The sequence below is a fragment of the Engraulis encrasicolus genome, unplaced genomic scaffold (assembly GCF_034702125.1).
Source record: "Engraulis encrasicolus isolate BLACKSEA-1 unplaced genomic scaffold, IST_EnEncr_1.0 scaffold_162_np1212, whole genome shotgun sequence".
NCBI lineage: Eukaryota > Metazoa > Chordata > Actinopteri > Clupeiformes > Engraulidae > Engraulis > Engraulis encrasicolus.
The window spans coordinates 84,950-96,728 of NW_026945153.1; the positions used below are offsets into that span (position 1 = coordinate 84,950).

At 40.5% G+C, this 11,779-nt stretch overlaps 1 protein-coding gene across 1 annotated transcript; it reads left to right on the forward strand.

Annotated features, from left to right (window-relative positions):
- Window positions 1-1,931: 1,931 nt before the first annotated feature.
- On the forward strand, window positions 1,932-11,773 carry LOC134442441 (protein translocase subunit SecA-like; the record flags this gene model as incomplete). Its single annotated transcript, XM_063192610.1, has 3 exons — window positions 1,932-2,141; window positions 9,338-9,469; window positions 9,577-11,773. A coding segment is annotated over exon 3 (2,142 nt), but the record flags the coding sequence as incomplete, so codon positions are not given.
- Between the last annotated feature and the right edge of the window lie 6 nt (window positions 11,774-11,779).

The following is an 11,779-nucleotide window of genomic DNA, read 5'->3' on the forward strand; positions in this document are numbered from 1 at the left end:
CACTTTTATATGAGTTGTGAACCACTTTTTCTTATCTAATTACAGGGATTAAAACCAATTGTGTGACCTTCATACTGTTAACAGCACAGACATCCATCCACAACATCTACTCTATGTTGTCGTATTGCAGCTTCATTCATACTTTTATGCATCCACGTGATTTAGCAGAAGTGCCTGTCTGCTGTGCATGTGTGGAAACTGAAAGCATCCCAAACAAAGTATACTTGTATGACAATCAAACCACACCTCTCAGCTCAATAACATGGTTGCTGGCACCCTTCACCACACATGGCCCACAAGGGTTTACCATGTGACTTACCAGAAGTGTCTGGGCAAATATGGAAGTTAGGCTTGACAACACACATAGCCTACCAGGACCAGTCTTTACCAGCCAGCATTTCTCGGTCTCGGTCTCTGTCTCTCTCTCTCTCGCTCTCTCTCTCTCTCTCTCTCTCTCTCTCTCTCTCTCTCTCTCTCTCTCTCTCTCTCTCTCTCTCCTTCTGCTGAGTTTTTTTTCCCGTAGGCATTTGTTATGGAACATCTCTATCAGGAAGGGATAGTAGGACGGAGCTGGCAATACCGAGCAGGCCAGGATATGTTATAGATAGTAATTTTCAAGTTTTATTTATTCTAATTCTGATTATTCTATATCCAAATTGTAAGGCATATTGCGATGAATGTGTTTTTGGTCATTGTGAGACACACAACAACAGTCAGTGGACATGATGAAAATACAATGGACATAATGGAGCAGTGGTACCTCAGTGATGGGGGAGGATAGAGCTTGTCAAGAGCAAACCCCACCAAGAGTCGAACAATCAGGCCAAGAGTCGAACAATCAACCTATAAGTCTGACTCTTGAACAGTTTGGCTGTGACTGCCACCTCATTGCAAGGTTGACTGTCCTTGCTTACAGTAATGTACCGTACAGCAAGTGCAGTATTGCCAAATTAATGTCACTTGTTCTGCTGAAACAAAATGTTACCCCCTTAGTGTATACAACAGTCCCAAAAAGCAGTGTGACTTGATATGTCAGTGAAAGCAAGCATTCATTATTTTTTGCATTGTATGCCTGCTTCTGTCTAAATGCAATTTGCTCATGTCCAAATGGACAAAACATGCTTTGACAGGTCTGAGCCAGTGCAATCTCAAGTAATTTTGGAATTGAATTCATTGAACTTATGGTACAACAGTAGTTGATCGTACATGATGTCCTTCTATTAAACCATTTGTGGAATGTGGATTTTTTTTTTCTGATGCGTCATCATCCATGCACATCATCCATACACATTAACTCTCCCATGGAAGAAAAAAAAAGTGATTTGGCTATGCTTGTGTCTGTCAGACAGATACATATGCACCTTAATCATCTGAGTATCTGATGCTGTATTCCCTTGTTGCCATTCTCATACTGTATACTGTACCTCTTTCTCAAATGCATGCAAGCACCTACTGAAACCCTTGGGTTTGTCATCTCTAATCTCTCCCCAAGCAATATTTTCCTTTCGAATGTTTGATAAATTTCACTCATTTTATATCTGGCAGTTGTCTGTCTTTTGTTCCATTTTGTTCCATTGCGGTCTCCTGTCTTGACTCGATTTCTGTGTTGTGGCTAAGACTTACTGTATCTTCTCATCTTTGTTCCACTCCGCCCAGACAGGTTTTTTAAAACCATGTGATGAAAACACACACACACACACACACACACACACACACACACACACACACACACACACACACACACACACACACACACACAGTGTAGTTTATTTTCAATCACGTGATTTAAAACAAAAACAGAAATTCCGCCTCCATTGTACACTGCAAACAATGGATGTTGTTGTTGTATTGAAACTATATAACATTAAACTTTTACCTCAACATTGTCACTTGTGAATTATGGGCATGTTTTACAGTGACACCAGGCAACGTTGTGGCAAAATGTTGGGTTTGTTTGGTAGGACTGTGAAGAATGTAACTGAACCAGAGAGAAAGTACGGGATTTTTTGGGGAGTTCCATTACGGATGGCACATGGTATAAGTTCTGCTTTGGAAGGAGTGTTGTCTGTAGACTGGCGATGTCATACCAAGACAATGGCCAACGCCACGGAGAGGATAAACAGCATCTCATCCAACATCAGGTGAGAATATATTCTAATTTACAGTAGTCTGTTACAGTGTGTCATGAGAAGCAATTGGTTTTTAAAAGTATGTGTTAAATGTAGGCTATTAACAGTTCCACTTCATCAGCATTTAAAGCCGGGGAGCCAGAGTCCCAAAATTGGGTTGGACCTGACATGGCTTGCCATACTTTTTATTCGTGATTTTTTGGATAGTTCTATCCCTTAGGAAAAATATATGGAGGGTCTGCTCGGGCGGAAATATCGCGAAAAAAAGTTGTGCCTATTTGAATGTATGTACCCTTCATTTTTTGAGAGAAATTTCTGAAAAATGAAAAATGACCTGAAATCCTTGGTGGCTTGGGTAAGCTGTCAATAAAGGCTTTCCAGGTGCACAGGACATACATGCTGACAACATTCAATAGAAAAAATATTCTTAAACCACATTTCAATAGGATTTTGACTCAATTTTGTGCTTAAAAATTAGGCGTTTTTTCACTTTTTTGCTATATTTTCATCTTTACCTCATTGGCAATCACGTTTTTCTTCATGTTTTGACATTAAACAATATGCCATTCTTTTTATTACAAAGTATAGTGATACCACAACAAAAACTATGAAAATACAACCAAAATCAATGGATCTGCGATGACTGTAGTGTATGTACCCTTCATTTTTAGAGAGAATTTTCTGAAAAATGAAAAATGACCTGAAATCCTTAGTGGCTTGGGTAAGCTGTCAATAAAGGCTTTCCAGGTGCAAAGGATCCATCTACTGATGATATCCAATAAAGAAAATATTGTTAAACTACACTTGTACATGATTTTGGCTCACTTTTTTTTTGCTATATTTTCATAATTTCTTCATTGGCAATCAAGTTTTTCTTCATGTTTTGTGCAGTATAGTGATACCACAGCAAAAACCATGAAAATACAATCAAACTCAATGGATCTGTGGGGACTCCAACTCTAGTTGGTGATCAACAGGCCCAGAAAGTCAATAGAATTTCAGCCTACAATCAAAATGCTGAAATGCATGCTGAATACTGAGCAATATGACACACAGACACACACACACACACACACACACACACACACACACACACACACACACACACACACACACACACACACACACACACACACACACACACACACACACACACACACACACACACCACACACACACACCTAATCTGGGGATCCTACAATGATCTCCACCCCAGGTGACACCCTGCATACTGTACATGCTTCGTACATACCCTACACATACATAACCCTACTTGTGGATGTGACACAGTGAGCTATTTACACAGATGGGGGCAAAGGCGGGCCTACACAAAGCCTGGAAAGCCTATATTTTCAGGAATCACATAACCCATTGCAGTTTGCACACAGGGAAAACTGTTCTACATAGGACATCATCGCCAGCATGCTTCATACACTACTGGAGAACATGGAGCTGAGGAACACATATGGACATTTTTGGACCACAGTTTGGCCTCCAGCACCATCCAGCCATAGAGTCTTTGTTCTAAACCCCACTATCTGAGACTGTACAACCATCATGTACTGTGGATTTCCTCTCTAACTGCTCTCTCTTGTTATCAACACCAGCACACCTCAAGGGTGTGTGCTAAGCCCTCTGCTCTACACCCTATCCACCCACAACTGCCTCTTTCTCCTCATTTGCTGACACGTTGTCGCACTAATTATGAATGAAGACGAGACATACTACAGGAACAAGACAAAACATCTTCCGCCGTGGTGTAACGACAATTACTTCGTATTGGACTCCAAAAACAACAAGGGAATCATTGTGGACTTTCACAAAAACAATCACAGAAGTCACAGACCCCTCTGGTGACTCATACAGTGGTGGAGAGGGTCAGCAGCTTTAAATCCCTGGAGGACGTGTCCTGGAGTATTCACATGGCCTTAGTGGTCAGCAAGGCCCAACAATGTCTCTTCTACCAGAAGAAACTGATGGGCTACCAAATCCTGAAACCACTGTTGGTCAACTTACACATCTGTGCCATCAGAGGACAAGTAGGCACTCCAGCATGTGATGACAACAGCTCAGAAAATCCCTGGGATGCCTCTACCAGAGATTAGTACTATCAACCACACGCACTGTCAGGATGTGGACACCAAAAGCAGAAGAAGCGCTGAAATACTGCTTTGAGTCCACTGATTGGTCTGTTCTGCAGCTGCTGAAACATCTGCATGGGGGAGTTCCCAGTAGTTTGGTACAAATTTGTGTATGTGCATGTTAAATGGGCAAACATCCTCTCTACACATTTTAATGTCATCAACGGGGTATGACGGGGGAACATTTTATCTCCAGCCTTATTCAATGCTTATATGGATGAAATGAGGTATGACAAACAAGTTGTATAGTTGGTGATAGTTGGTGTTGACTAATCACTTGCTATATGCAGCCAACCTTACCATTCTATCTCCAAGTAAGAGTTAGTTCCAACAGCTCATTTATATCTGTTCTGATTATGAGGTAGAGTTTGACATTAATAACAATGTTAGGAAGAGTGTGATACTGTGATTAAAGTTCCCTCCTGTCTATCTATCTAAGAGCTGGGAGTAGCAAATGCCACAAAATATCTGTGGTGCATCCTGCATCCTGATGGCTGAAACTGATTAGTTGATCCAGGTCATAGCTCTGTTAGGGACATGTCTATGAGCTGGGAACACTGGTATAAGTGCCTTCATTAGCTTCCCTGTTTATATGTACTGTATGTAGGCTACTGTATGAAAGTATGCTGTTGTGAAGTATTGGTGTACTGTGTATTTCATGTATCCCTTTTGGTCCTCAAGCCTGTAATATTATTTAAAACGTGCAAAAGAGGTAGCTGAGCCACTGCAACACATCTTCAACAAGAGTCTACAAACGGGTAAGGCACCTGTAGATAGTGCCTACAGTAGAAGACCTCTTCTCTCATACCAGTCCCCAAAAAGCAACACAACAATGATTACAGACCAGCTGCTCTCACATAATGAGAACATTTGAGTGGTTACTGCTGCTCAACAGAAAGAAAACCCAGGTTTGCCATGCTCTGGATTCCATACAGTTTATTTATCAGGATAATGTGGGAGTTGTGGACGTTATCCTGCAACTGCTACATAGGGAAAATTCTCACTTGGACAAAGGAGACAGTGAGAATAAGGTTCTTTGATTTCTCTAGTAGTGCCTCAAACATCCAGACACTTTTGCTGAGAGACTAACTTCTGCAGATGGTGGATACAGCTCTGGTGACCTGGATATATGACCCCAGTACATCAGACTAAATGACCTTACATCACAAACTGTGGTCAGCAGCACTGGAGTGCCACAAGGAATGGTGTTCTCCTTGGTGTTGTTCACCCTATACCACCGACTTTTGCTACAGCACTACCACATGCTTTTGCTATACTTACCACATGCAAGTTTCCATAATGACACTGCAATTGTGAGGTGTATCAAGGGTGTGTAGGATGGGGAGTACAGGCGACAGGTGGATAACTTGGTGCCGGACCAACTAGCTGCAGCGGAATTCCATAAAAACTAAGGAGACGGTGCTTGAAATAAGGAGAATCACCCCTCCACTCTATCAGAAAGGGTTCTACATAGTGTGGTCTAAAACGTCAGCATCGGAAAGGACACTGTTGTGTTGTATGACCACCCTTTTCTTAAATTATGATACAAATTTGGTGTTGTATTGTCTTAATAAATGTATACAATGTCTGGACTTACTTTCACCAAGTTTTCACCAATGCAAGATCTTGTATTGATGATGGTAGAGTCTGGACACTATGTAACACCTTCTCCAGCATATCCCAAAGATTCTCAGTGAGGTTGAGGTCTAGACTCTGTGGTGGCCAATCCATGTGTAACAATGATCGCTCATGCTTCCTGAACCATGATTTTATAATGTGAGCCTGATTAATCTTGAAATATGCCTGTTTTTTTGTTTTTTTTAAATCCATTGATATAATTGCATATTGATTCAGCTTTCCAAATACAAAGTATTTCAGTGACTGTTGATGGAAATTATTTAACCCCTCAAACAGACTAGCATATTTTATATGGCCTTATATGGTCATTTCTTTAAAGAAGTTTTAAGAAGTTAGAAACAAGTTGTTGCACCTATTGGTTCAGGGAACACAATTGGTATTAGCCTCCTCAGAGTTTAGATCTCTCATTCAGATTCTTGAGGTTGGTTGGAGAAGGCTTTACATAGTGTTCAAATTCTACCATCATACAATACCTTGGTAAAATCTTAAAGCAACACTAGATGGAAAAAGTCCAGATATTGCAGATTGAGTGTGACCTTATAATATGCACCATATGCATTTTTGCCTGCCTGAATTTGATACATATTATTATGGTTACCCCACCCTCTGGAAGATGAGGGCCCACAACTTTCAAGCTATAAGTGAGCTTATTCCTGGTAATGAATGGGCATTTAATCGCTAGAACCTCATCTCCATGGCATACTGCTGTATGTATAGGTGCTGTGTGTATATGATGTATATTACAGAACAGTATGTGTGTGGTTGTGTGAAATGCCTTATGGCTAAATGTGTGTTACATGTTAAATATGTTGTGCAATAATATGTATCATGTTTTGCATATCTATTTATTTATGCTGCTAGAGACCTTAATTTCCTTCAGGATTGATAGTTATGTACTCTACTCAACAGTACACACAGTGTATCTTTCAGAATTTTGAGAGTAGGCCTAGTCTAGGCTTTCCTCTGGGTTACTGTGCCTGCAGATGGCATAAGGTGTTGAATGGTAGTTGTGTAATTCTGCGGTCTCCCCCTTCTGTGGAAAATAGCTCACTGTCACATCCACAAAGTATGTGCAGAGTGTACGGGTGATGTACTGTACGTAATAGTACATACGTTGTGGGGGGTGTCACCTGGGATGCAAATCATTGTAGAATCCCCAGATTACTTGTGTGCGTGTGTGTGTGAGAGAGGATGTATGTCATTGCTAAGTATACAGTGTGCTTTTCAGCATTTTGATTGTAGACGGAAATCCTATTGAGTTTCCGGGCCTATTGATCACCAACTAGGGGTGATATCGCACAGATCCATTGATTTTGGTTGTATTTTTTTATATTTTTTTTGCTGTGGAATCAGTATACTGCTTAAAAGAACTACTAAAAAAGAATGGCATATTGTTTGATGTCAAAACATGAAGAAAAACTTGATTGCCAATGAAGAAATGATGAAAATATAGCAAAAAAGTGAAAAAACGCCTAATTTTAGGTCATAAAATTGAGCCAAAATCATGTACAAATGTGGTTTAACAATATTTTCTTTATTGGATATCATCAGTAGATGTGTCCTTTGCACCTGGAAAGCCTTTATTGACAGCTACCAAGGATTTCAGGTCATTTTTCATTTTTCTGAAATTTCTCTCTAAAAATGAAGGGTACATACACTACAGTCATCACAGATCCATTGATTTTGGTTGTATTTTCATAGTTTTTGTTGTGGTATCACTATACTTCTTAATAAAAAGAATGGCATATTGTTTGATGTCAAAACATGAAGAAAAACTTGATTGCCAATGAGGTAAAGATGAAAATATAGCAAAAAAGTGAAAAAACGCCTAATTTTGAAGCATAAAATTGAGTCAAAACCCTATTGAAATGTGATTTAAAAATATTTTTTCAATTGAATGTTGTCAGCATGTATGTCCTGTGCACCTGGAAAGCCTTTATTGACAGCTTACCCAAGCCACCAAGGATTTCATGTCATTTTTCATTTTTCAGAAATTTCTCTCGAAAAATGAGGGGTACATACATTAAAATAGGCACAACTTTTTTTCGCGATATTTCCGCCCGAGCAGACCCTCCAATTATTTGTCCTAAGGGATAGAACTAACAAAAAAATCACGAAAAAAAAGTATGGCAGGCCATGTCAGGTTCCTCCCATTTTAAAGCACTTTTGAGAGTTTGGCTCCCCGGCTAATTGTGTTAACAAATTATCTCAAGTAAGTCGTGTATATAGCTCGCTCGCTCTCTCTCTCTCTCTCTCTCTCTCTCTCTCTCTCTCTCTCTCTCTCTCTCTCTCTCTCTCTCTCTCTCTCTCTCTCTCTCTCTCTCTCTCTCTCTCTCTCTCTCTCTCTCTCTCTCTGGTCTATGGTTATTTTCTATGTTTGTGAGGAACAACAGGAAAAAAGGTTTTCCTCACAATCTTGGACATTTTATTTCAATGACAAAAGTAAAAGTGTAATGTACATATTTACTGGAAGGATGAGGCATTCTTTAATTTGTTTTTCATGGGAGACAGTAGATGGTTTTCACAAGCATGTGAAAGCAAGTGTGCGTTGTGTTCGTGTGTGTGTGACTTCATGTGTGCCTGTGCGTGTGAGTAGTTGGGGCAAGGCAGGGAGAGTGTTATGAAGACCAGTAATGGGTTGAAATGTTGGCTGACTTGCCCTTTCCATACCATTACTTCAATATGCAGACTGATCACTTACGTTGTCCCTAAAACATGATTCAAACCTGTAGGTGCCCCTGTCCATGACCATACAGTGGCATGTTCTTACATGACGTTATGCTGTATGAACAAACAAGAGTTAAATGCATGAGTTAAACATTTGGTGTAATGTTTTGGTCTAAAATATATGTGCTGAAAACAAATTATTTTAAAGAATTTTTGGGATTTTTATCTCCGTTCAGGAAGTGTTCAAATGCCTGATGCACCAGCCAGCTTAATTTCAATTTGTGCGTGTCTTGCAGCACTAAGACTCTTTCGCTCCATGTTATGCATGTACTTTTTGGATTGCTGCTCTTTGGTCATGATGTACAGAGTATGTACTTCCTGAACCGCAAACGGACCTGGATGGCTTCACATTTATATGCTAGTGAAATGTCAGTTTGTCTGATAGAAAAGACCAACTTACTAACCACTTTGACCCATTGAGTGAATGTGTGTTTGGCTAGTAAGATTAACGTCTAGTACTACTAGCCATTTTGGCTGGTGGTGACAAAAGTTGTGGCCCTGGATATTAATTATGCACAGCATTATGTAATTACATTATCCTGATATTATGACATTAAGAATAAAATAATAATATTATTGTTATTATGTGTATTATGTCTAATTACATTATCATGATATTATATCATTAAGAATAAAATAATAATATTGTTGTTATTATGTCTCTGCATGCACACCCACATCTACTCTTTATCTTCCCTGCAGAATGAGGAAGAGTCTTGCCACTCAGTAAAAGATTCATTTGATAAAATTCAGCTGCACTGCTGCTATAGCAAAGCGGAAACCACATTCATCTGACGAGAACCAGGTTATTATGTTTGAGAGAGTCATCTAAAAGTAAGTCATTTAAATTTAAATTACTTTCCACTAATTCAGTTTAAATGGAGTTCGGCGCTTTAGATTAATGTCAATGAGACATGTAACAATTTATTTGTGTTATACAGGTGCCATCAGGATTGGGATCGTGTCGTGACTGACAGGCTTGGAGCAGAAGCCAACATGGATGAAGACGATGAGTACAGTATGGAGATTAACATTCCCAGACTCCACAGTTTGTCAGAACACATTGGCTGGGAAAATGAACATGTGTTAAAGCTCTTCGAGGCTTTAGTGGACCGTTTTAAATGGCAAAAACAACAACTACATCAAACAGTTCATTTTGAGAAATGGATGGCAAAAATACTGTACGCCATTGAAATTCACAAAATCGATGCAACACTGAAGATCTCAGAATATAGCAATGTTATTCAGTTAGTGCGTGATTTCACAATCGATGATCCCACATTGTTGAAATTGTTAGGGTCAGATAGAGAGAAGGATCTTGAGGAGATTCTTGTAGACATTGCTGTACAACATGGAGTTCATGACAACTTGATAAGAAAAGTGAGAATAATTGTGTCGAATGTTTCCACGGCCCTCTCGCTTAATGACAACCGTTGGTGTGAAGACGGAATGGAGAAAATCCTCTTTGATCTTTGCAAAGCAGTACATGCCCAAACAAAGGCAGACAATGCACAGAATGCCTGGATGCCTCGTTACACACAGATGGTCAGCTGGTGCATTTTGGCACTCTCCCAAAACAGCTACCTGCTTCAGGTAGGCACAGGTGAGGGGAAGTCATGCATTGTGGCCATGTTTGCTGCCTACAGAGCGCGGAAAGGTCAAAAAGTTGACATCATCTCCAGTTCCTCTGTGCTGGCTGAGCGGGATGCGAAGGCATGGAAGGTGTTCTATAAACAACTCGGGCTTACAGTTGACTGCAATACACACAAATCGGAAGAACGATTGAAGCAATGCTACAAATGCCATGTAGTCTATGGCACTACTGGGGACTTTGCGGGCGACTGGCTGAGACACCATTTCAGCAGAAAGGACATAAGGACGGGCAGAAAGTTTGAATGTGTCATCGTGGATGAGGTGGATTCCCTCATGTTGGATAAAGGCCTTGAAGTTGTTTATCTGAGCTCCACAATGCCGGCTATGCAAGGTCTTGAAGTTCTTTTGTCCAGAATATGGCTTGTTGCCTGTCAAAACGAGAAAATGTGTTGGGGGGAAACAGCTGGTCCTGTCCAGTCCATTGTCCACATACTACAGGAAAGCACTGGAACTGATGTACAGCCCTTCTTAAAGCTAGCTGAGGAAAGAGGAATTTTCCCAACTGGATTTGCGAAAGACATAATGCAGCCCAATTCCCAAGATGTGCTTCAAAAACTAGAAGGCATCAGTCAGACCCAGATTATTGACTTCTTCAAAGTCGTCGAAGAGAAACTACCAAATTATTCCTTCAGCTTGTTTCAAGAAGATGGTCAATGGAAAAAGAGCATGGCACAAATTGGGGATGTGGGAAATTGTAACAAAATTCCATTATTGTTCCTCAAAGGAGGTCTCTGCCGACGTTTGTTCCCAGACAAAGAGGCATGTATCAACTGGGTTGAGCAGACAATTAGAAGTGATCTTCAATTTATTTGCCCAGAAATAACGCCTGAGGACTCGCCCATCCCAGGCATGCAACACTTTATCCAAGCTAAGCTACGGGTGTGGGTACAGAGTGCCTTCCAGGCCAAAGAGATGGATTTAGGGGATGAATACATCATTCAGGGGCAATCTGTGGTCCCTGTTGACTACACTTGCACAGGTGTTGTACAGAACAACATGAGATGGAGTAATGGGCTACAGCAATTTCTTGAAATGAAACATCAGACTAAGCTGAGCAGCATGACAGCTATTACAAACTTTATGTCCAATGTGAGGCTTTTTCGGATGTACAATGGCCAGGTGTACGGGATCTCGGGCACTTTGGGTAACGAAGAGGAAATTCAAATGCTTCAGGAACTTTATGAAGACATGCAAACCTGCATCATACCTTCCTTCAAACGCAGAAAACTGTTCGAGGAAACGGGAATAATTGTGCAAGGTGAAGAAGTCTGGCTGGAAGCTATCTGCAGTGCAGTCCAGGAAAAAGTCAGTGAAACAAGTTACTGTGGCGAGAGAGCTGTTCTGGTTATTTGTGAGACAATAAACCGAGCCAAGGCTATTGAGACAGCCATCAAAAACTCCCTTGCAAATCTGTCCATCCATCTTAAACTTTACACCAACAGCAACCTGGACCCCACTGAAATTACTGGTAGGCCACTTCAGCCCAGAGAT